The following is a 24,351-nucleotide window of genomic DNA, read 5'->3' on the forward strand; positions in this document are numbered from 1 at the left end:
CCCTTTTCCTGTTGCTTTTCAGATATCATTTTTCACGTTTCCCTAGCTGCTGATGACAAGGATATTATTCTACTTTCTTCGCCATTCAATATTGAAGAGATTGTAAGGTATTCAATTTTACTTACTTATCCATTTTCAAGTAGGAAAGTTTCCTGCATAAGATTTGATATCAGCTATCAGACTAACATCAGTTTTATAAATGCACTTGAATTTATCTTTAGAAGACAAGGTGAGCTCTATTTCTTATAACTACTATATAATTAATTAATTAATTAATTAATCTTGGCAATTATGATGTAACAAGCTCTGCTATCTAATTAATCCCTCTAGCTCTTCTCCTAACAGGTGATGTCATTGAATCCTTCAACATCAACAGCAGTATGTCATAGTACTATAATCATATGGTAGTCTCATTACATTTTGTATTACTGATCACATGGTTTGAGTTTTAAATTTGTTTGAAAAAGTTCACCTTTTCAAAGTCTTCAAACTCTTCCCATTGGCACTAAACAAAGTTTCTGTCAAGCTGATATGTCCCACAGGTTGATAAGAGATATATGTTTCATGAAAATAATATTATGTTGTGGGCCATGTTTCTGCTGCCCTTTTTGAATTAGTCAAAGCACTTTAGCTACCTTTTCTAATTAAAAAGGTGATTAGAGAGTTAATCTAAGCAGCTTAATAAGAGATGACATCATCCTTCTTGATAATTTCTAACAGCCTTTGGGGCTTGGCCCAAAGAGAACGAACTTGTTGTCATCCTCCTCTCTTTCTCATATAGATCAAGAAATCAACAACTGTCTAAAGACCGTTAGATACGTGCAATCAATACATGAACTGAGTTGAGTTTAAAGAACTGATTAGACTCCACTCTTTTTTTTTTACGAAGAAAGTCAAAAGAACAAAATTGAAACTAATTTTAATAAATAAACAAATTAATTTTTATTTTATGCAATTACATATATAAAAAAATGAGATTCTACTTTTTAGTCGCCGAACAGCTGTTGTTAAAACCTAATGCTCTTCCAGATGGCAGGGTTGACGAAGGAGGGCATGAGTTGACATCTACTTTTTTAGGAGCACAATAATTGCATAGATCTAATGTTCCAAGTAGTGCTATAGCACTATTCTTTCATTGAGAATCTAAGGCACTTATAGGTCTTCAATAATATTGCCATCCAAAATGAGCAATAGAGTATTAGAGTGACGCTTATTCTTATGAGAATCATTTATGACATTTATTACGTTTGGACTTTCGAAAAACACTATTTTTTTTAAATAATACCGTATATTTAAGAATACATTTTTTTACAAATTACACTCTATATTTTATCTATTTTGTGATTCGCACCCCATCTTTAGTAATTTTATAACGCGACCTATTATTTTTCCTATAATTTGCAAGCTCGCAATAGCAATTAAACAAACAAATAAACCTCCTCTTGGAAATCAGATCCAATATTTGGTGATACCGACCCGGTAACATCCTCCCGCATGCTTATTATAGGAAGGATGTATAAGTGACTTTAGCTAACTGATATTAACCATGTTATATAGTTTATGTGACTCTAGTTCAAATATTACTAAAATACCCTTAAAAAATCTTGACCTAACCTAAATCCCCACAAAATACTTCTTTCTCAAATTAAACTCTACCTCACAAAATCTAAATTCTTTTTTCTAAAACTAAACTTTATCTCATAAAATTATAAATAAGCAACAAAGTCGGCTTAGCATTTTGGGAGCTCTAAGATCTCCATGACTTAGAGTTTGAAAGCTCTAAGATTGGCTTGGCATTTAGACCATGTTCTCTGTAAACAATAAGTATAGATATTTAAGTTATGAATAAAATTAGAGATGAGTACAAGAGTAATTTAGGAATATTATAAATTATATAGTAGATTATAACAGAATATTCTCTTTATGGTATCTTTTAGTTTCATTATAATTATGTTAAATTAACTCAGGGTGTTAAATAAATATTATAGGAAAAAGTAGAGTCGCGTTATAAAATTCCCCAAAAGACGAGGTGTGCATCACAAAATTGCTAAAATATAGGGTGTGATTTGTAAAAATCCCTTAAAAATATTATTTAAGAAAAAACAGAAGAGGAAGTCAAGCCACAGCTATAAATAGCCTGTAATCTAGTAAATTGCGTTCGGACGTCTACTTTATGACGACGTGGCAGCACGACAGCCAACCAAATATCTCCTCCTTGCATCAAATCCCTTTCCTGCGGAGAGGAACGCGCGCTCCTCTCCTAGTGCCCAGTGTCCAGTGCCCGGTGCCCCTTTTCGGATTCGGTACAAGGAGAGCAGGTCTATTTAAACAACAGCTATGAAGATCGACACGTGTCCTTCCAAGGATATTTCGTTGATCGACTCTTCATCCTGTATTTATTGGGCCTGCCTCCCTCCTTACCGGGTTTTGTTTCTCTTTGCCGCCGCGGCGCACGTTAGCAAGGAGCGTAGGGATGGGGGTGATGAGGCATGCTTCCGCTTTCCTTCTACCTCCGACCGCTTCCGGCGAGGTCGACGGCCCTCCGCTAACGTACTCCCTCGTGGTGCTCAACCAGAGTCTGCCCCGCTTCTCTCCTCTGCTCTGGAGCCACGGTAAACCCTTCTTATGTGCTCTCTTTCTAGGGTTTCTTCTAGGGTTTATGCTTGCGGATCGATACATGGCTAACTGTTGGGGGTGGGGATGTGATGTAGAGCAGCACGGCTGCGGGTTTGTGCGGACGGAGGAGCGAATCGGATCTACGACGAGATGCCGGAGCTGTTCCCGGAGCAAGATCCTCACGATGTTCGACTCAGGTGCATGCTTTATTCTTTCTGTTTGGTTTTTTTTTATTTTACCTTGGGATTAGTTTGTCTTGATTTAGAATCGTTTTTTATTTGGTAAAATATTTTGAAGAATTAAGGGCTCGTAAGTGTTCCTTGAGTAGAAACTTTGTAGATTGGAGTAAGGGCAAGATAATTTTTTTCCCTTTTCCCGAAAGGTGGATGTCTTGGCCCCGGCTTAGGAAAGTGATGTCAGATGTGCAAACGGAGATGGATATGCCAACGAAGGGGAATCTTTCATACAGTGAGTGTAGGAAGATTGAATGGAAAGGACAAGTATGAAAGTGTTGGGTGCTATGCAAGGAGTTTGGTGGTGTGGATGAGATAACTGACAGTATTAAAATTAAACAACCTACTTTTTCTTTGTTTTGTTTAGTTAAGCTGTTGAACTATATCTGCCTAATTTTCATGTCAAGTAGGCTTGTCGATGAGTTGCATTTGTGACCTCAAATTGCGCTAGTACTTTCCTATGTATCCACCTGCAATAAATAGCATGGAGATTTTAGCATTCTACTCAACAGTGTTTAAAATAAATAAAAAAAGAGGCAAAATGTTTGGGTTTGGGCTTTGTCATGATTACTATACTTCTGTTGAATCTGAACTTTGTATTGGTTGGAAGATGTGTTGTATTGGCCTGATTTGGGTATCTATGAGTTAAGTGTATCAGGGAATCATGATGTCAGCTTCTTGTAAAATGGGTTTGCTTTCTTGTCTTAAACTTTCATTCTTAAGTGTATGCTTTTTTCAAGCAGATCCTAAATAAAAGAAAAGAAAAAGAAAAAAAATGAATAATGGCAGAATATAAAGAACAAGAACGAGATTTAGATAAAACATTCAAGTAGGAGGACTGAACATCTTGACCCTTCACATATGATAACATGATTAATGACAATATTAAGTTTGATGCGTGTGCCGAAAATTATCAACAAATTATGACACAACAATCTGCATATATCACATGATGAACGACGAGAAGATAACTTTCATTTGGACATCATGGACATGACTACAAGTTTAAGTCCTATTTCTGCTGTATTTTGATGTGTTGCTTATTTGTTGCAAGAACTGCCAGATATTTGACCGACTTACTCCATCTTCTCTTTTAACTATCACAGGTACAAGCCAGATGTAATTAAAGGAGATATGGACTCGATAAGAGCGGAAGTGAAGGAGTTCTATTCTAATTTGGTATCTTTATATAGCTTTTCTTGCTTATTTTTTCAAACTTGAAAAGCATACTGTTCCCTTGGTACCGCTTACTGTAGTTCCTTTAGACATGAAAAAGTCTGCTAGACATTATCAAGATAATTTGCACTTGATTGGTGATCTTTATTCGATCTGATTGAAATGGTTGACGGCAAGCATGGGAGCATAAGTTTAGTATACACAGGTAAAGGGAAATAGTGTTCTATATGCAATATAATGCAAATATCTGAACAGCTCATTTGGTGTTGATTTAACTTCTTGTTTTTAGAAGAACTACTTTTAAGTGCAGGTTCCATTTAGATCTAAAACTTAGATATAGAACTTTCAAAATATCCTTTAATTACTCTAAGAACTGTTTCCTAGTGTTTTTGTTGCTGACCTTACTAAGAATAGAAATTTGATTACATTTTGATGGCATTTATTAATTATGGGAACAAGCAGATACATGGTTTTTGAATGTCTGCCTGATCAGCATATACATGACATAAAAGCAACAGCTAAAAACATCTTGCTTTTATAGTTATGTTCTTCTTCATGACATATATGAAAAAATTGTATGCATCATGCAAATGGGTACCAATATGATTTCTTTTTGTTTCACGTGTTTCAGGGTGTTATGATAGTGGATGAATCGAGTGATCAGGACACCACAGATCTACACAAATGTATAACTTTCATTTGTGACCGCACACCTGCCTTTGGCAAATCTGATGTAAGCAAGATGAGGACTATGAATTCTTAAGTTGTTCATTCTCACTAACCATTTAGTAACAAACCTTGTTTTCGTCAGTCTATGATGTCTTCTATTTTCTCTAGCAACCCTCAACTATGATCCTGTCTTTGCCAATTAACGTCACTGTCCTTGATTTTCTGCTTGCCCTTAACCAGCTCTTTCCATATGAATCAATACACAACTAGCAGGGTTTTTCTGGGCCATTGGACTACCAGAGATCCCTTTCTCAATTTACATTCTTATCATTGCACATTCTGCTATAGTAACCAGATTTCCATGCTATAGTGCTCATACTTGCATGCTTTAGCTGCAGTTATGCATTCTTGCCTCCGGGGCGCTTGGGGGAAGATTTGACCATGAGATGGGAAACATCAACGTGCTGTATCGCTTCTCAAACATCCGGATTGTTCTTCTATCTGATGATTGCTTGATATATCTTCTTCCTAAAACACATTGTCATGAGATCCTCATCCAGGCGACGGTTGAAGGCCCGCACTGCGGACTGATTCCAGCTGGTGCACCATCCATGCGAACCACGACCACTGGTCTGCAATGGAATCTGAGTCAGTACATCATCTTATGATCTTTTTGATTTGAGTACATTTTGTTTGGCAACACAATGTTATTATTTACTGCAAGAATTTCCTCCATCTTATTTTCAGCTGAGTCTGAAATGGGCTTTGGTGGTTTGATAAGCACTTCAAATCTTGTGAAAGAGGAGAAGATTACAGTTCGTTCTGATTCAGACCTCCTGTGGACAATATCTATCAGAAAGACAAATGAATAGATTTTGTTCTTGTTGTTACCATTTTTTTCCTGCATAAAAGGCATTTATTAATTTTGAATAAAAGTTGAGGTTTCACTATCGGATACATCTGCATTTAAGCATGAATTTATGATTCTCTGATGGCTTTTATAATATATCATGTTGTAAGCCATCAAGTTTGTATCGATGTTTTTAGTCATGATATCATGTTTCTTCTTTTTCTTGTGACATTAAATTTGTTATTGCTTTCCTTATTCCTACAGGATAGACTTTTTTTTTTAAAACAAAATAAATTGTTGAACACTTGCACTTGATCTATTCTTTTTTTCCTGGAAAAAGCACTTGGGTAATCAACGATCAGAATTTGCAATTCAATCTGTACCCTGTAAATATCTCCCCAATTTCTCAATAAGAATCTATTTAGATAATGGTAGAAGTTGACAGTCCGGCAACATTAAATAAATTAATTGCAGCTTGTAATTGCAATTTTCTCCTTGTTAATTGAATTATATATATATATATATATATATATATATATATATATATATATATATATATATATATATATATCTCCACGAACCAGTTAACATAGAGTATGTGAGTAAATAAGCTAAGCCGAGAGTTGACTAATAAAGTCGGCGAGAGGTGGTGGTGATTGATCCAGGAAGATGGGAACTCCCTCCTCCCTCTCCCTCAAGCTCGCCTTCTCCATTTCCTTCGCCTTCTCCTTCTCCTTCTCCTCCTTAACTATCTCCTCCTCCTCCTTTCCATCTCTCTCCTTTCATTCCAGACTCTCCTCCCCTCTCTCCCTCAAATCTTCCTCCTCTATCCGTTCCTCCACTTCCCCCTCTCCCTCCCAATCTCTCGCCACCGACCTCATCGCCCTCCTCGGGAGCCCACGCGAGGCCGCCGCTCTCCCCTCCGCCGAAGCACGTGACCTCCTTTCCTGCCTCCGCTTCCTCGTCCCCTTCTCCCCTCCCAATGGTTCCTACTCCCGACCCTTGCACAAGATCCCAAGGCGGGATCTTATGGCCGTTGGATGCGACGCCGCTGCTGAGATGGTGTGGTGGCCGCCGGAGCCGGTGTTGGAGCTCGCTCGGCTGGCGGTGGATTCCGGTGGCGATCCAGCTGCGATCCAGCGGGCGTTAGATCCGACAATGTTGCCTGTGAGTAGCTAGTATAGCACTAGGTAATCTAGATTTTACAATATTTGTTTCAAACAAAGCAATTTTGCCAAGAGAAAAAAGAAAATTCGAAGTTTTACTTATTGGGAATGAAGTTTTGCTGGAAATATTAAACTGTTAGTCTAAATTGAAGTTCAAATGATACCACTAGGTGCCGGATATAGAGGGATTGAAGAAGGATAAGTGTGAACTAACCCGGACACCCTATGGACGGCGCTTTGCTAATGAGGTTTTTCACTGCAAACCCAGTTCTGAACCTTTTTTTTTTTCTTGTTCATTGTTTGGTGATTTGAGTGATAAATTCAGATACTTAAATTTTGTGTGCAGGATCTCAACTCTTATCTTGCATTTTTATTCGAATTGATTGTTATGAGGGGGCCATCCATTGGATTGAATGTGTCGCTCAGTCGGTATGATTTGTTTCACGGGCATCTTTTCCTTGCCACTGGCACGGGAAGACTTGGCATACTGTAAGAATTGCTCACAGGATTTGATTGATCTTGCTAAACTTTTTTAACTATTGCAAATTTGGGTCCTAATAAATTAGCAATTGTAAAGAAAGTGGGGATTTATATCTCCTTATAAGTGCTTTAGAACTTTTTATTGCAAAGTATTCGGAAAAGTGTTTTGGGCGAATTAGCTATGTACTCTGCATCTCATCTTTTTCCATGGCATATATTAGATTGAAAGAGGAATTGAATTGCTATAATTCGACATTTCACTTTTATTTTTGGAACAAACATGTGATTGAGCCAAATTTTGGATAACTTGGTTGATCATTTGCAATTTTCTCACGAATTGAGGATTCATTTGCTCTAGAAAGATATTAAATTAAAAAGCTGACACGTATCTTGAAAGGTGACCATTTTTATTTATTCATTATATCATGCAGGTTTCATGCCAAAGAGTATCCAGCATATGAGGAAAAAGTGTTTCCTTTTAATATGGGGTATTGTCAAAGAGGTGATCTTCTATGGGGCTCTATAAATACAGATTTTGTCAAGTCATATAGTTTTCAATGCCAGTTTGCATAAGAATATTTATCTTATGCAATTGTTCTGGAATTATATATCTTGTCAGGATCTAATGTAGTTTATGATGATTCTATGAATTTGAGGAATATCCTTTGGCTGGCACCAATGCCTTCTACTGTCACAAGAAGTTGGGAGGCACCTGGTATGTCTTATAATTTCTAAATTGCGCAAAGCTGTAAATTGTTCAGTGACTGTTGCTTCATTCCACTCTATGTTCTGCAAATGCCTTAACACTCACTAGTTGCATGTTTCTACTCATGTAGGACCAACAGTTGCTTTGTTCTCTCTGTCACTCAAATTCTCCTACACAGTACTTTTTATGCCTCTCTGAATTATCTGTGTATACTTGGGTCTCTTTGCTCCTGCGAGAGAGCAAACAAACAAAACTGAATAAAATATATCTGTACCTAGAATATAAGGTAGTGCACTAGTTTGACAGGCAATTCAATGTTATATTTTACCCTGCTCGCTATGCACATGTTACTTATTCTTTAAATCATTAACCTCTCACAATCTTGCTTCTTACGGTGATGGCTCCCCGCTTAATAGAAAACGTGCAATAAGGCGCTGCAAATTTTTTTTTTTACTTAATTCTTTTTTAAGTTTTTTTTGTGTGCATAAATTAAACCATTTCCTTCTCTGAATAATTCTGATGATGATCTAGGAGTCATGGTAATCCTGGATGCTCATCCTGATGGCATAATTTATAAGAAACTTATACCAGAGTATGTGCAGTTTGTCAGAACTGTTTATGAAGGTTATATTCTATTCCCTTTGATCCCTTAGTTGTTTTAGTACCATCTTACAGACAGGCTGAGAATTTTGTGTTTTTCCTTCTCAGATGATTTTGGAGAGGTTGCAGTTGATGTCAATTACTTGAATGTGAACAATGCGGTACCGGCTGATAGAATTTTCATTTGTTAAGATTCTTTGAAGGGGGCATCTTTCTCCGAGGAATTCATATATCGGATCTTGAAGCCTCCAATTCATGTCCTTGTGTTACTTTATCCATGTTATATTACCTCCTGGAAATGGAAGCTTACTCTCAGAAAGAAATGTTATATTCACATTCGAGAACACAGTCGACATATTAAAGTTTTTAAGTGAAAGATGTTTCCACTTATAGAATATGGCGTTATCCTTCTGGTTAGGGGTGAAAACGGGTCGGATTAACTCCGACCCGACCCGCTATCCGACCCGATTCGGATAAAAATTTTCTATCCGATTCGGATACGGATACGGATAGAATTTTTGAAAAAAAATCGGATTCGGATTTTGATACGGGTCGGATATATTTTTCGGATTCGGATATCCGTTTATCCGCATATTTTTTTAAAATGATTTACAGTTTTTAATTTCCTTATTTAAATAGTAAATATTAATATTATTACTAATAATACATTATATATTATTTATAGAGATTAATTTCTCTAATTTTATAAATTTGACATATAAAAAAATTATTTAGCCTAAAACTCTTAATAATTTTGTGTTAATTATATATAAATAAAATATTATAATTATTTTAAATTCAATTAATATTCGTTTAAGATCCGATCCTCTATCCGAAAATTATCCGTATCCATTTAGTTAGGATATGGTTTTAAATTTTGCTATCCGTCTAATATCTGTATCTGAATTCTTATCCGGACTAAAAATATGAATTCGAATATGAGTTGAGCACTATCCGATCCGTATCCGATCCGTTTTCACCCCTATTTCTGGTAGAATGGAAAGTATCATTTGGTTTAAGATGTTCCTTGAAGGTTGGAATAGGCCATAGGCCCATAGTAGAGAGATGTTACAGAAGGATAACCTGATGTTTTGATATGTTTTTGGAGATCTTGCAGCTTATGTAATGAAAAAGGAAAAGGAGAGAACTACTCAAATTAGTGGAAAAATAAAAGAAGCTAGCGGATTTATAACGTCAAAATTGGAAATTTTGATTTTGGATTCAAATCGTTGACTTGAATCTAGAATAATTATACTGTTTATGACGTCACCACTGACGAATACCTTATTTCGATACTAATATCTCACTATCCAATCCGGATATTTATTCCGGTATCAGGAGCACCTATCCTCACCCAAAACGGCACCCGAAAGTTGAACCTTCTCACCGTACTCTGGGCCCCTCTTCACACACAAACACCCCCTTACCCTTCTCCCTAACTTTACCGCCCCTGCCCCCTTGCCACCGTTACCTCTCCAATCCATCTCTCCGAGTAAACCCTAGCAGAAGCCAGAAACTCCAACTCTAGTCTTCCATTTCTTCTCCTTCTTCGTCGATCCCTTGTGGCGGTGTGGTCGATCGAGATCGTTCGTCGCGGTCGATGGCGGGACAGTGGATCGAACACAGCGTCGGCCCGTGGAAAGATCGAGCTCGGGAGCTGCAGATCCGAATCCGAGATCGGTTCCGAGTTGCGGTGGATCGGCACCTCTACCGGCAAGCCGAGTCCGATTACTCGGTAGCGCTCCGGCGATGGGCCCTTCGTGTCCGTAGCCTATGGAGCGATCCTTCTCCGACGATTTCTTCTGATTCTTCTTCCACTACTTTTAGATTCTATCGCAAGAAAGGTCGGCTTCTCTTCTCCAAGTAGACATTGGTTGTTTGGATAGTGTAGGGTGTTATGTTTATCTGGAGCCGTTTAAAGTTGACATCTTGGATCTGTATTTGATCCTTTTTTTGCCTTATATAATCGTTGTGATTTGAACGGCATGATATTTGGACATGAATAGCTTAGTATAGATACAAGGTCTAAATATTGTCGATTGGAACAAAAGTGACCAATTTGATCTGTGATTGGCCCTGAACAACTTTTGATGAATTAGCTAATTGGTATGATGTACTTTTCACCGATTGTTTTTGTGAAATTTAGAGTCGCTGGAAAAATTGTTACTTTACTGTCTTTTGAAGTAATATCTGGAAACTAGGTTCTTTTTGAGTTTTTGTTTCTTAATCTTAGATTGTCCTCATGTAATGATAATTGATAAGGCATTAAACTTATTTAACAACTGCAGTGGACAAGGATGTTGATGCAATTGATGACTCACTCATAGTCCGGTTTCTCCAAGGTCTGGCTGTTCCTATTATTGGCAATGCTTGTCATGTGTTTATGCATGGTCTCAACTGTGTTCAGGTACTTCATGGACCTAGTTGAATATCTCCCTACGGAATTTTATTGTTTCCAACATCCTTGTTTATGGTCAAGTTTTGCAGATATATGGCGCTGAAAAATTACATCAGGCACTGTTAGAAAGACCTAAAGGCACATCCCTTGTAACTGTAAGTTGTAGTGGTTGCTTTATTATTAAGCCAGCATTGTCTATGTCCTTTGTGGATGTAACTTCTATTTACTAATTTTGTATTTACTTTCATATATGCTTGTTGCATAGTTATATCATATCTTGAACCTTCTAGGAATTCAGACTAGCTATCTGTATGATTTTCATCAATTTAAACTTTAAAGTAGACAACTCATTATCTGCTTTATTTTTATTGCTATATCTAGCACTACCTAGGGCAAATTGCAAATTCGAAATTCCATTGACTAGATAGTTGTAAAATTGGTGGATCAATGAATTTGGTCTTCGTTTTCTTTTCTTGCAGAAGACTTTCTTGTTTGTGAATACTTAATCTGTTGGTTTTTAGTGCACTACTTCTGGTGCTTACATGTAAGTTCTTAGTTGGATCTGTGTTCTTCTCATATTTCGAGGTTTTTTTAGGTTAGCAATCACGTGGCCTCTGTAGATGACCCGCTAGTGATTGCATCTCTTCTTCCACCGAGTGTAATGTTGGATGCTCGCAACATAAGATGGACTCTCTGTGCAAGTGATCGTTGCTTTACTAATCCCATGATGTCTTCTTTCTTCCGGTGTGTTAAGGTTTTACCTGTTTCTCGAGGTGACGGCATTTATCAAAAGGTATTTTTCTGTATTGTTTAAGTACAACTTCTTAAATGCTTCTTAATTATTGACAACAGACTCTTTTCCGCAATTCTCTTTGTATTGTTTTTGCATGAGGTTTGTGTAGTGTAGGAGTTATAGGATCCTTTATCCTCGCACGCAGTTTGACTAGTTCAACTGAAGCACCATGCAGTAGTCATTTTAGTGTTAATCCTATATTTTGCTAGTCTAAATCTAAAGCACTCACCTTCCATCTGTGGTGTGTGTAGTGTGTGTATATATATATTCATGACAATTGGCATATGATGAAAAAGGAAATAAGGGAAAAGGTTCAGCCATGATGTGCAATTGTGTGAAAGAGCCGTAGTGTAAGGTTCTGATGGCTGATGAACTTTTTCTTTTGATTGTTGTCCTAGGGAATGGATATGGCTCTAAAGAAGCTAAATGATGGTGGGTGGGTTCATATATTCCCAGAAGGAAGTCGCTCCAGGGATGGTGGGAGAACCATAGGTTCTGCCAAAAGAGGAGTTGGAAGGTGAGGAAACACAAGCATGTGATCACTTTTATAGAATTTGCACCATAATGAAAGAGTAAATTTCTGGTAGTTGAGAATTTTGATATACCAGATGGTATCTTCTTAATGATAAATATATATTGCTGGACTGAACTTTTCTGTAGGTTTACAGTCATGCCATTCAGTGTTCTTCCTTACTAAATGGTTTTGGGACATGGTCTTTTTTGTAGTTGTATTATTAGAAAATTTTCTTGAATGATTTTCTGTATTATCACCTAATATTCTACAAGATTAAAACAGTTTGCAGATTATTTATGGGTATACTTTTTCCGTATGACCTGCATACTCTTTTTGTTACTTTGATATTTTATACCCTGTGTTTTTTTTTTCATTAACATTTTCTCTGGATGTTGATTTATTTATTCATTTGGGATTATAGGTTGGTGATGGATGCAGACAGTATTCCAATGGTTGTTCCTTTTGTCCATACAGGAATGCAAGATATCATGCCTATAGGGGCACGATTTCCGAAAATTGGCCAAAGAGTACGCTAACACCCACTTCCCTTGATTATCGCCTTGCCAATTATTATTATATGTTAATTATTACATATTTAGGAACAAAAGGCAGGACTTATCATGTTCTTATTTGAAGTATATCTACATTTACATATTGATTAACTTTGGGTTGCGTGTTTGATAGGTAATAGTGATGGTTGGTGATCCCATCAAATTTGATGATCTGCTCCATAACAATGATGATACTCGAGATATTTCTGTTGGAACTTTATATGATGCTGTATCATCAAGGATAAGCCAACGATTACAAGAGCTAAAAACCCAGGTTGACAGATTGGCACTCGAACAGCCATCAGAAGTACAATATTTATATACAGGTAAGACAGAATATGGGTATGCACTTTGGCAGCAGGTTGATTGGGAAGCTTTTGGCATGGGGAATCTATTGTCATCAGAGGAAGACTCCCTGATCATTAAGAAGGTAGAGGAGCAAGCAACACTAAGCCATGCCCAGCCTCAGAAGCCCAACCCTTCTCAAACAGTCAGGATGACATTGTCTTATGAACGCGGCATTGTATCCCGAATTCGTGGCTACATGAACCCTACTGAGTTCATGGGGTTTGCTGCTAGAGGCTTGTTCATGAATGGCAGGCTAATGGATGAAAGCCATCAGGAAGTTCAAAGACTCAGTCCACTGAATGCCTGGAGGCAGTTCCTTGAGGGGAATATTTTCCCCCAATGGAACAGCACCTGACCTTGTTCTGCAAAGCAGGATATCAGGAGTCTTTATTGTGTGGGCTCTTTATTTGGAGAGATTTCCCCTTTGTAGTTAGATTCATATCCCTGTATATTTCTTCAAGTTTTCCACTGATGTCCTCTTGAATGATCAGTTCCAATTTTGGCACCTGCGATCGTAGATCATTTATACCTCTCATATCAAACATTAGCAAAAGGACAGAAATATCTTTACTACAGGTGCCACTGGAGGTGCTATTTATTGATGAATAATATGCTGCCTGTTTTATGTTAATTAGACGCCCCCCTATTAGAATTTTTAAACTACTAACATCTCTCTAGTTCTTGCTATCAGTGTATAGATATGTGAAATTAACCAGCATTTTCTTGAAGTGGCACTATGCATAACAAAGTTTTATGGTGAAGGTAGCAATTTCAACAAGAAATGGTACAGGGGTTCTAAAGAATCCAGAGTTGTTATACGAGTCCAGCTTTATCCCATTGTCAAGTAGGACAATTTTCTAACAGGGTGGCCAAGCACAAGGCTTTGTACCCAATTGCTTCTGTTATAACAAAAAGGGGGCCCAACTTGTAGTCCTTATCCATCTTTCACAGTCATTCGACCGAACACAATAAAATTTACAAGATATGCATCCAACTTTTGGAATCTTTTCGTTCCACTAGACATTAGTCTCTGTCAAATGCCTTTTATCTTTGTACACTTCTGTTTGGAGATGGATAATTTGATATAGCAACTGGTTGGATCCAAATAGCACATCAAATTCCATCAAATAACCAAAATTATTATCTAATCTGAACCAAAGTTGTCTGTTGAATAAACAAAAGTTGCACGAATTTCTTTCAGACGGAGCTGCAGAGGATCCATTTCTAAAGAAACTAATCATGCAAGAAATGGAATCTTTTATCTGAAGCCCATACTCCATTGCTACCGAGAAGTGGGACGCTACGCGCGCGCATTCTATCTCTCATCTCCGGTTCACACATGGCGAGCCAAGATCTCGTCCGTCGAACCGCCGCCGAAGAGGACCCGGAGGACCACCGCCCTCCGAGCTTCGCCGTCGCCGCGGCGGACGACGACGACAAGAAACCCCGCCGTACGAAGCGAGTCGCGGCGCTCGACATCTTTCGGGGCCTCACCGTCGCGGTAATCTCATCTCCCGCCTCTCTCTCTCTCTCTCTCTCTCATTCAAACTTGAAAGCAAGAAAAGCGAAGTGAGGAATCGGACGGTCGAAAAAGCTGTATCTTTACATGATTATGGATCGGACGGTTCTGATGGTTCTCGATTTCGTGTTCCACAGCTGATGATACTGGTGGACGGCGCCGGAGGTGAATGGCCGGTGATCGGCCATGCGCCATGGTATGGGTGCAACCTCGCCGACTTCGTGATGCCCTTCTTTCTCTTCATCGTGGGGATGGCGATTCCGCTCTCTCTCAAGGTCTCCTTCTCTATCCTTTTTTCTCTTCCTCCACCTTTTAATTAGTTTAGCGACACCATACACTGAATTGGCAATTGCTCTTATCTCGGTGTAGAGGATACCGGACCGGTGTCGGGCTGTGAGGAGGGTGGTTGTTAGGACGCTCAAGTTGCTCTTCTGGGGGATCATATTGCAAGGTTTGTTTGGAAGAAAAAATTTAATAAATTTTTTCGAATTATTTAATTTTGTTGTTCTATTTTGAATTTAGATTGATGTTAAACAAAAAGATAAAATATACCACTAAAGATAGCCAATGGAGAATTTGATGTTGGTTTTTTACTATTTTGTAGGTGGGTACTCACATGCTCCTGGAGATCTCACATATGGAGTTGACATGAAGCAGATAAGATGGTGTGGCATCCTCCAGGTAAAGAATAATTTTTTTTTCTACTTAAACAAATGGGAAAATCTTATGAGAACACTTCTTCTTTGCTTCTTCAGAGAATTGCTCTTGCATACTTGGTAGTAGCAATCTTCGAAATACTAATGAAGGATGGAAAGCTCGAGGATCAGCAATTTGCAAAATGCTCCATATTCAGGCTATATTGTTGGCAGTGGTATTGCCAATTGACAACTCTTCCTTCTCTCATACATTTGCTGTGGCCTTTTAGATGTTGAAGCTTGTCTGCGTTGTTTAATCTGTGAATTGCTATGAAAGCCTGGTGTTGGTTTTTTTTAAGTCCATGGTGTGTTATGCATTAGGCAAATATATCTGATTAAATTGAAAATAAACTTAGTTTAAACTTGTTATTATCATGTGATTTCCTTAACTCATCAACTGTTGTTGTCCGTGAGTATTCATAACATCTTATTCCATGTATTTCCACCATTTTTCTGCTAAAATATTCACATTTTCAGTAACCAATGCTGCTTCACTGGTAGTTCCCTTGTATCATTTCTTATCTCTTCCTGCTCTAAGTGCAAAGAAGATTACATGCTTTCTAACAGAAAAACAGGCCAGATTCTAAAATAATAGTACATTGTGACATTGTGAAGGACCACATTATATAGATTTAAATTACCACAAGCCGAGATTGATTATTTATTTATTTTGAGAAAGTATTACAAGGCGAGATTCCCTATATTATTCTTTGATGAGAAGGAAATTGATTTTTTTTGAAACATACAATTCATTTTGCAGTAAATGTATTTGTATAATCTGACAGTTCTCTGTATTCGTTTTCACAGTAATAACTCCAGCCAATTTTCTTGTCGTTAAATTTATCAGGCTTCTTGCTGCTTGTATTCTAGTTGTCTACCTGGCAGTAATTTATGGGATTTATGTTCCTGACTGGGAGTTTAGAGTGCAATATGTCGATAGCCCGGACTATGGGAAGGTTTACACAGTAAGCAATTTTCCACTGACCTCATGAATCTGATTTTTCAACTTTCCTTCCTGAAGGCAAATCTTTGCATAGATGCACTTTGTTTGTTTGCAAATAGTTACATACTAACATGCTACCGGAATAATTTGCAGAACAAGTGAGTTCAATGCAAAAATTATTTTGGTTCTTAAATAGTGTGAAGTTTTATTCTTTAATGTGAATAATTTCTGTCAAACTACTAGTAGCTAATAATTAATTTAAAAATTAGATAAATTAATTTCCAAGAGACATCCAAATAGCTGGTATGAGTATTTGTTGGTCAGTACTGAATAGTGTGACATAAAATAACACATGACGAAAGTTATGTCGTAAATTAACTTTGTTATATCATGTACTTGTGGGATGTGATAGCACATTACTGAATAATTTTCCCATCATCAGCATCAGTATGCAGTCTAACTTTGTTATTCCCATACTTGCCAAGCAATCCTTTTCTTGGGTTATAAATTTATAGTGTTCACAATGTTTTAGGTAAAATGTGGTACAAGGGGAAAATTAAATCCTCCTTGTAATGCTGTAGGATTTATTGATCGACAAGTCCTGGGAATCAACCACATGTATCAGCATCCTGCGTGGAAGAGATCAAAGGTTGTTTTCTTGCAAATTACAACCATTCACTTGAATTATTTTCCTTCGCTTTGTATTAACAAAATTTTCTTCGTGCTATTTGTGATGTTTTAATATGTTTTGAAGTAATGCAGGAATGTACTGATAACTCACCCTATGCGGGGCCTTTTCGGAAGGATGCTCCAGCTTGGTGCCTCGCCCCATTTGAACCTGAAGGAATCCTAAGGTATGTTCTGCTAGAATTATGTAATTGTAAGAAAATAAAACCTCAACATCATAGTAAAGTTAATCCACAGGAATCCTCGATAAGAAGATTCTTCCTAGTTCCTGTTGCATGATGCTTGACTCTTCATTGGACATTATGCTTAACCCCTGTTCTCCGCAGCTCAATTTCTTCAATACTGAGCACAATCATCGGAGTGCATTACGGACATGTTCTTGTGCACATGAAGGTATAATTTAGTTACAGTATTCACTTCATTCCATCTTTTTTATCTTCCAAAAGATGGTAATCCTCTTCTTGGTTTTACTTTTTCATCTCAATTCTATAATTTCTTGCACCAGAGTCATCTAGATAGACTAAAGCAGTGGGTTGGTCTTGGCCTAGTTCTCCTCATTTTGGGAATTGTTCTGCATTTCACTAATGGTAAAGTCCAAGTATCTATTTCCTCTGTTTGACATAGTTCTAATACAATCAGTTATGGTCTCTTGTTCATGAAGATTTACTGGATCTTTTGCCATTTGTTTGCAGCAATTCCACTTAACAAGCAATTATACACTTTCAGCTATATTTGCGTTACTTCTGGAGCTGGTGCATTAGTGTTTTGTACCATCTATTTCCTGGTACAGTGATTTCTACATCACTAATGATCCTGAATCTCTTATCTTATTATTTTATCGGCCAATTGAGAATTTCTTGAAGTCTCACACTTCAATTAACTATACACCTTTTCCAACCTTAGCATTTTTGATACGTTGATATATACTCATGTTAGCTTCCCCAAGAGTTCCGATCAGTTGAATATACCATTTGGGGGGTGAATTTTATTGAATTCCTTATTGTAGTCAGTAGTTGTCTTGATTCAACACTATCTAATAATTGTTCAGATTCTTCAGAAGTACTGGATACGGCTATATGTGAAAACATATATCCACACCGAATGAGTGGTGTGACAGTCCCAATGTTGTTTTAAGCTTGCTCTATTGTGTTTTTTTTTCTTTTCTTAAAAAAAACTTCCTCTGTTGTGCTATTACTTTTCCTGAGCAGAAACAGGTACTGATCTATGCTTGGTAGATCATACCATCATGTTATATGTGATACTACCTAGCTAATTCATGGAATTTTCTTCTTTCCTTCTCCTGCCAGCAGTAAAGCATGTTATATGTGATACTATATAGCTATTTCTTTCCACCAGGTTGACATTTTGGGTTTGTGTAATTTCTTTCTGCCGTTGGAGTGGATTGGCATGAATGCAATGCTGGTTTTTGTGATGGCTGCCGAAGGCATATTTGAAGGGTTCCTCAACGGGTGGTACTATGAGAGCACCAACAATACACTGGTATACTTCTGCTTTACATATTGTGTTATATATTATTATTTTCTTTGGACCATTGATAAAAAGATTCATAATAGTTTCTTCCATATTCTAGTATTTAAATCCCTCTTTCCTTTGTCCCTCCCTACAATATTATGTTTTAAAAAAAAATATCCACTGACAGGTTTATTGGATTCAAAAGCACATATTCGTCAAAGTGTGGCATTCAACAAGGGTAGGCGTTCTCCTTTATGTTATCTTTGCTCAAATATTGTTTTGGGCACTAATTGCTGGCTTTCTTCATCGGTTGGGTGTGTACTGGAAACTATAGTGTATAAAAATCTTTTATCTGTTAATTGAAGTTGTTACCATTATCTATAAGCTCCTGTTCTATTGGGAATGATATGGCCCCTTCAGGCTTTATCACCTTTATATGTATTGTTTTCCACTTGAAGTGACATCCAGTAATATAATATAATACAGTGTGATTGATTTTCAATTAATGTAACCATCTGTTGATACCCATAACCTTAACCACTCTTTTTGGTTTACAGAAATGCAACCATTTTGTACCCTTCTTGTTCAAGGTGCATTTATTTTAGTTGTTCCTGATTTCCTTTCCAGCGTTTGATACTTATACCTGATATCCTACCAAGTTTGTTCAATGATTCTGATGTCATATATTTCCATTTCAATTGGTTCACGAATTGTTGATGCAGGCATGATCTCACGCTTCTGTTAGCAAACTATTATTTTTCTGAATGATAATTTAGTAATTTTGATTAGTGTGGAGTTAGCTTTGAAAATATCAAAGTTAGAATTGGATTATAAATAGCTTAAAGACAGGGTGTTAATAATAAAATTATTTGTCATTTTTTTTTGGTCTTTTTTAATAGTGATTCCATCGGGGCTTTTCTCATTGTTGGATCATCCAAAAAAAAAAAAGTCTACTTCGAAAAAGAAGAATGCTTCCTCTTCTCTCCCTTCCCTTACATCCCTCCTTGCCAGTTTCCGCGAGTCAAACACAAGCACACAGTATCGTTTTCATCCCGCCTTTCCCTTCAACTCCCTCCCTTTGTATCTTCTCTGTTTCCCTCTCCATTTCCAAAACATCCCCAACCTTCTCCTCTCTCTTCACCCCCTCCCCATCCCCTCAAATACCCACCCAGTCGTTCGCGTCATCTTCCTCTGATGGATCTCGATCGTAGCGTTTCTCTCTCCTCTCTCCACTCTCCTCCATGGGAGCGGTGACCGACCATCGCAAGCGCGGCGTACTCGATATCTCTTTGCCCCACCCCTTCTACGATTTATCCCCCTCGGTTAGCCCTCCCTCGAAGAAATCCAAGTTTCTAAATCCCCCCCTTTCCACTCCAAGTCGCTCCTTGCCGCCTCTTCCCCGCTTGGTCCACGCGCCCCAGCGGATTCTCAAGGCTTTCGGCCTCGGCGCTGCTCGGAATTCTTTAATTCGTGGAAAAGATCGGACCTTTGCGATGGACAACCAGGTATCGCGGTACTTGAAGAACTTTAAAGCGGATTCGACCTCTTCGAGGAGGAGAGCAAGTAAGGATTCTGAAGGTTCCGAGGTTTGTTCGCATACATCATTTTGTAAGGGTGAGTCTGATGTGAGGACCGGGAGGCGGGCAACGGGGAATGTGCCGGATTCGCATGATGGGAATCGTATCAGAGAGAAATTCAAAAACGCGACCCATTTGCTGGGCAACTACGTATCAGAGTTCTCTGAGGATATTAAAGGGATTTCGAGTTCTTTCTGGAGTTTTCTGAAGAGAGAGAAGAAGAAGGTCCGCGTGCCTAAATTAATTGTTGCGGGTGTGTCTGGTCTGAGGATTGCAATGCGGTCAACTACGAATTTGTCAGATTTGCATATTGTGAATCAGAGGAAGGTGGACGATGCAAGAAGTGTTGCACTGGGCTCGACGTACTGTGAGACTGCATTGGATAAGAATGATACTTTGTATAAGCTATTCCTTGAAGAGTCGAAGCGGCATGATGACGAGTTTTCTGCACTGGAACATGAGGAGAAGCTATCTGACATCGGATTAGAAAACGAGGAAGTGGAGGAGGAACCAGATGAGGTAGCTGTTCTATCTTGCCTATTTATTTCCACGTCTGTAGCTTTCCTTTTCTACATTGACATATGAATTAGGTTTCCCAGTTACTATTGCTAATTCTTATTTGGCTAAATTGCACCTTCACCCCTAGTACCATGACTGAATATTATATTACACCCTTAAATAATTAAATTGTACAATTTGCCCCTTATACTCTGAAAATGTTAAAAATTGCAACGTTACATAAGTTGGAAAATTTAACATTTTAGATAGTTCAAGGGTATTGTGCAATTGTACAATTTTACTTTTCATGAGTTTATGTCACAAGATACATTAACATTTAGTGATGACTATGGTTCTGATCTGGAACATCCATAGTTGAGCTACTGACTAGGTATTGGATGTGGATTAGATGTCTGATGTGATTTTGGAATGCTATGCGTTTTATATTTCTACTTTGTATTATCTTACTAACCTCTTAGTTTATGATTGTTATGACCTGTAATAATTTCAGGATCTGCATAGACCTTTTTCTCCTCTCAGTGATGAAGAAGAAAGAGAGGTCCATGATGCTTTTTGTGGTGGCAGCAGGTATAGTTGGACATGGTACCTTAGTCCTAAGCTCTATGCATATCATGGCATTGTTTTTAGTTTTGAATATTGAGCAGCAAGTATTAGAGTATCAGCTTATTTTTCTCTATGCTGTCATAGAGTTCTAGTCATGCATGAGGAGTCCAACATAGAAATTACTAGAAAGATCTTTCAGTGCTTGAGAGTCGGTGGTTGGTTGAACGACGAGGTGATTCTCTTTTAATTCTTTTCCCTGGATTTTGATTTCTTCACCTCTTCTGTATACTACATCAGAGGAAGCAAATTATAGTATTAAAATTTCTCTAACACCTATGCTATATTCTTTTCAGGTCATCAATTTGTATCTTGCATTATTGAAACAGAGGGAAATAAGAGAACCCGAAAAATTCCATAAATGCCATTTCTTTAATACATTTTTCTACAAGAAGGTAGCTAATTTACATCATCTACTTCGACCTACCAAGTTGCATCATATGAATTCTATGACGCATACTATTCTATGCTCCTCTTTTGAAAATATTCTGATTATGATATGACATACTGTATTGTGAACCTAAGTTCTTCTTTCTTTATTTTTTAGCTAACCGCTGGGAGGAATAATTATGACTATAAAGCTGTAAGAAAATGGACAAGCCATAAGAAGTTAGGGTATGGGCTTATTGAATGTCGCAAAGTAAAGTCTTTATGACCCTAGATGTTGTCACTGACTTTTTTTTTTTTAAATTAACAAGTGAATATGTCATATCCAGCTAATTCCCAGAATTTTTCGTGCAGATCTTTGTTCCTATACATCAAGGTGCACATTGGTGTTTAGCAGTTATTAATATAGATACTATGACATTCCAATATCTTGATTCACTTGGTGGCATGGATCCAAATGTTCTAAGTGTACTGGTAAGCTCTAGTTACTTCTGTTGCACAATTTAGATTTTACATAAGGCTGGTAATGTGCACCAGATTTACAGTTAATATAGTCATAATGATTAGTGCAATAAATTATTCTAAACATGCATGATTTTGGCTGACCATTAACTGACTCTTTGAAGTTGTAACTTATGCAGCAACACTATGTAACATTTCAAAAAGATCAAACTGATAGCAACAGTGGATAGAGATACAATATCATTGAAAGATGTACTGCATAAGTTGGTAAAAGGAACAAGGAATAGGTTGATTTTCAACAATTTATGAATGAACTCAGTTTATGAGCAAGCAAACAATGCAGTTTAAAGGACAACAATGATGAACTTACGACCCAAAAGTAACCAAATTTTGGAGCCACAAGCAAATCTTTTTATGCATATAGGTCGATGGGGAATTTAATTCTAATAAACTTTTTGAATGAAGATGGACTGCATGCATATCGACTCTTGCACGTTGCCTGACGTCTGTATTTGGATTATTGGCATCCATGATGCCTATCTTTTATTTTGTTAGCATCCATGATGCCTGCCTTTTATTGGGAGAACTATATAAGTATGATGTGTGCAATTATTTTTGGACTTTTTTTTTCTAATTTCAAGGTAAGATGCCTGCCTCTCCAATTTGGTTAGACCTTTCACCCAAATTCAGAGCCTGTGAATGAGATGTATGTCAAGGGTGTTTGTGTTTTTGGCAGCCGTGCAAGAGATATTAAAGCTAAATAGGTCTTTATTTTCGTGAAAAACTTGGTAACTGCTCAATGATCTCTAGAATTTATATATGCTGAAACTGCACAACTCTCCTGTCTTGATTGTTTTGGTACATGCATGGGAGCCCTAGGGTAAATCATTTCTTTTAGGATTTTGGCTAACATTCAGGAATACTATATATAGAAGGTTACAATCTTTTGCTTATATCAGGCGGAATATCTCGAGGATGAAGTGAAAGACAAAAGTGATAAAGAAATAAACACGAGGTCTTGGAAGCAAGAATCAGTTGATGGCCTTCCCTTACAAACGAACGGGTATTTTTCTTCCTCTTTGTTGTCCTCTCATATGCATCCTTCTTGTGACAAAACTTTATTTAGTTGATAATATCCTTGTATTACTTCCGCAAGCTTCTAAGCTTGTTAAAGTAACAAACTGCATTATCTGCTAACCAACCTATCTATACCCTTTTTGGATACATATTTTCTGCGACTTATTTGGACAGCTATATGCGCAGAATATTAGATGCCCTATTTTGATGTAAGACATATCATATTGCTGATCAGAATTGTATTGATGTCTTCCTTTTGACTTCTTTTCTACTTTTAGCAATCTTCCTTCTAGTAAATACAGAAATCCTTCTAGGAATTTGGGCTGTTGGTTATAACTTCTCCTTTATTGAGATATTGAATGCTTTCTAATCATAACAGGTCGGACTGTGGTATGTTTATGCTCAAGTACATTGACTTCTACAGCAGAGGTTTGCAGCTTTCTTTTAGCCAGGTCAGTGCGGTTTATGTAATTTTTTTATAACATGTTAAGTTGTATTTAGATTAGTTCAGCAATTGACCATATTTGATCTCACATGTTATCAGTCAGACAAGCACCATGTTTTTCTAGTCATATGTACTTATCCTAACTGGCATTATATCATTTTGGTGGTACTGTGATGGTTGAAACTTATCTTGAGATTTCTTCATTTTGATGTAATCTTTATCTGGCATATGTAGCATAAATAGGGCAATGAAAATATGCTTTAAGGTTATAAAACTATTTATTGGTCTATCATGACAACTGATCTGTTATTGTTTATAGGATCACATGAATTATTTCAGGATGAGGACTGCAAAAGAGATTTTGAGGTTAAGAGCTGAATAAATTGGAAAAAGAATTAACACAAATTTTCTTCAGCTATTCAAGAATGAAAAGATTGCGATAGTATGCTCGAATACATGTTCTTAGCATGTCTTTCTTGAGCTCCACAGCTTTGATGTGTTTACATGAAGCGGTTAGCCAACAAATATGATTGTTTTTTGAGTGGTAATCTGTAGTCTTCTGAACTTAATCGTGATTTTGTGTAATAGATATAATAATGCTTGTGTTGACAGGTGCTTGTTTGTATAGCTTCAACATCCAAAAGTGGAGATATATCATTGTTGTATTCATATTTTGTTGGAGGCATATATCTGCGGTTTAGTCTGTTTATTTTGTTGCTCTACCTCTGCAATTAAGAGATTGGTTAGGTTTCTTTGCTTTACGAATGATGCATCACTTAGATGTCTGTCCTTCTTATTCTTATTACACTGTACACCATGCATGAATGAGATTTGCTGCGAATGTTACTAATCATCTTAAGGCGAGGA

General features: G+C 37.4%; 5 protein-coding genes across 9 annotated transcripts; all 5 read left to right on the forward strand.

Annotated features, from left to right (window-relative positions):
• Positions 1–2,249: 2,249 nt before the first annotated feature.
• LOC140782548 (thiamine pyrophosphokinase 1) lies at positions 2,250–5,780 on the forward strand. Of its 4 annotated transcripts, none has more exons than XM_073129168.1 (6): positions 2,250–2,612; positions 2,712–2,813; positions 3,956–4,028; positions 4,657–4,758; positions 5,093–5,342; positions 5,442–5,780. In XM_073129168.1, the coding sequence occupies exons 1-6, from the start codon at positions 2,338–2,340 to the stop codon at positions 5,564–5,566; spliced, it is 927 nt and encodes a 308-aa protein (XP_072985269.1). In that variant the 5' UTR covers positions 2,250–2,337; the 3' UTR covers positions 5,567–5,780. The 4 variants fall into 4 exon arrangements, with proteins under 4 accessions (XP_072985269.1, XP_072985271.1, XP_072985268.1 ...); XM_073129170.1 differs by having other exon boundaries at positions 2,359–2,612; positions 2,717–2,813; XM_073129167.1 differs by having other exon boundaries at positions 2,419–2,612; positions 5,087–5,342.
• Positions 5,781–6,130: 350 nt separating this feature from the next.
• Positions 6,131–8,891, forward strand: LOC140782547 (uncharacterized). The gene is made up of 7 exons (XM_073129166.1): positions 6,131–6,711; positions 6,881–6,958; positions 7,057–7,199; positions 7,622–7,692; positions 7,810–7,905; positions 8,428–8,520; positions 8,605–8,891. Exons 1-7 carry the CDS (start codon positions 6,214–6,216, stop codon positions 8,685–8,687), a joined length of 1,062 nt encoding a protein of 353 aa, XP_072985267.1. The 5' UTR covers positions 6,131–6,213; the 3' UTR covers positions 8,688–8,891.
• Positions 8,892–9,848: 957 nt separating this feature from the next.
• Positions 9,849–13,731, forward strand: LOC140782546 (uncharacterized). The gene is made up of 7 exons (XM_073129165.1): positions 9,849–10,340; positions 10,785–10,903; positions 10,984–11,049; positions 11,490–11,687; positions 12,086–12,204; positions 12,623–12,728; positions 12,886–13,731. The coding sequence occupies exons 1-7, from the start codon at positions 10,097–10,099 to the stop codon at positions 13,453–13,455; spliced, it is 1,422 nt and encodes a 473-aa protein (XP_072985266.1). The 5' UTR covers positions 9,849–10,096; the 3' UTR covers positions 13,456–13,731.
• Positions 13,732–14,299: 568 nt separating this feature from the next.
• Positions 14,300–18,919, forward strand: LOC140782545 (uncharacterized). Its single transcript, XM_073129164.1, has 13 exons — positions 14,300–14,601; positions 14,757–14,894; positions 14,989–15,070; positions 15,224–15,300; positions 15,375–15,490; positions 16,162–16,279; positions 16,790–16,906; positions 17,020–17,111; positions 17,271–17,337; positions 17,450–17,531; positions 17,637–17,728; positions 18,301–18,444; positions 18,605–18,919. Exons 1-13 carry the CDS (start codon positions 14,440–14,442, stop codon positions 18,749–18,751), a joined length of 1,434 nt encoding a protein of 477 aa, XP_072985265.1. The 5' UTR covers positions 14,300–14,439; the 3' UTR covers positions 18,752–18,919.
• A 136-nt stretch (positions 18,920–19,055) lies between these two features.
• Positions 19,056–24,193, forward strand: LOC140782544 (uncharacterized). 2 transcript variants are annotated; one of them, XM_073129162.1, is made up of 9 exons: positions 19,056–20,513; positions 21,004–21,080; positions 21,201–21,288; positions 21,410–21,508; positions 21,661–21,753; positions 21,855–21,974; positions 22,922–23,025; positions 23,419–23,491; positions 23,804–24,193. In XM_073129162.1, the coding sequence occupies exons 1-9, from the start codon at positions 19,659–19,661 to the stop codon at positions 23,864–23,866; spliced, it is 1,572 nt and encodes a 523-aa protein (XP_072985263.1). In that variant the 5' UTR covers positions 19,056–19,658; the 3' UTR covers positions 23,867–24,193. The 2 variants fall into 2 exon arrangements, with proteins under 2 accessions (XP_072985263.1, XP_072985264.1); XM_073129163.1 differs by lacking the exon at positions 21,661–21,753 and having other exon boundaries at positions 19,348–20,513.
• Positions 24,194–24,351: the final 158 nt, after the last annotated feature.

The sequence above is a fragment of the Typha latifolia genome, chromosome 2 (assembly GCF_019914945.1).
Source record: "Typha latifolia isolate L0001 chromosome 2, TyphaL0001v2, whole genome shotgun sequence".
Lineage (NCBI taxonomy): Eukaryota > Viridiplantae > Streptophyta > Magnoliopsida > Poales > Typhaceae > Typha > Typha latifolia.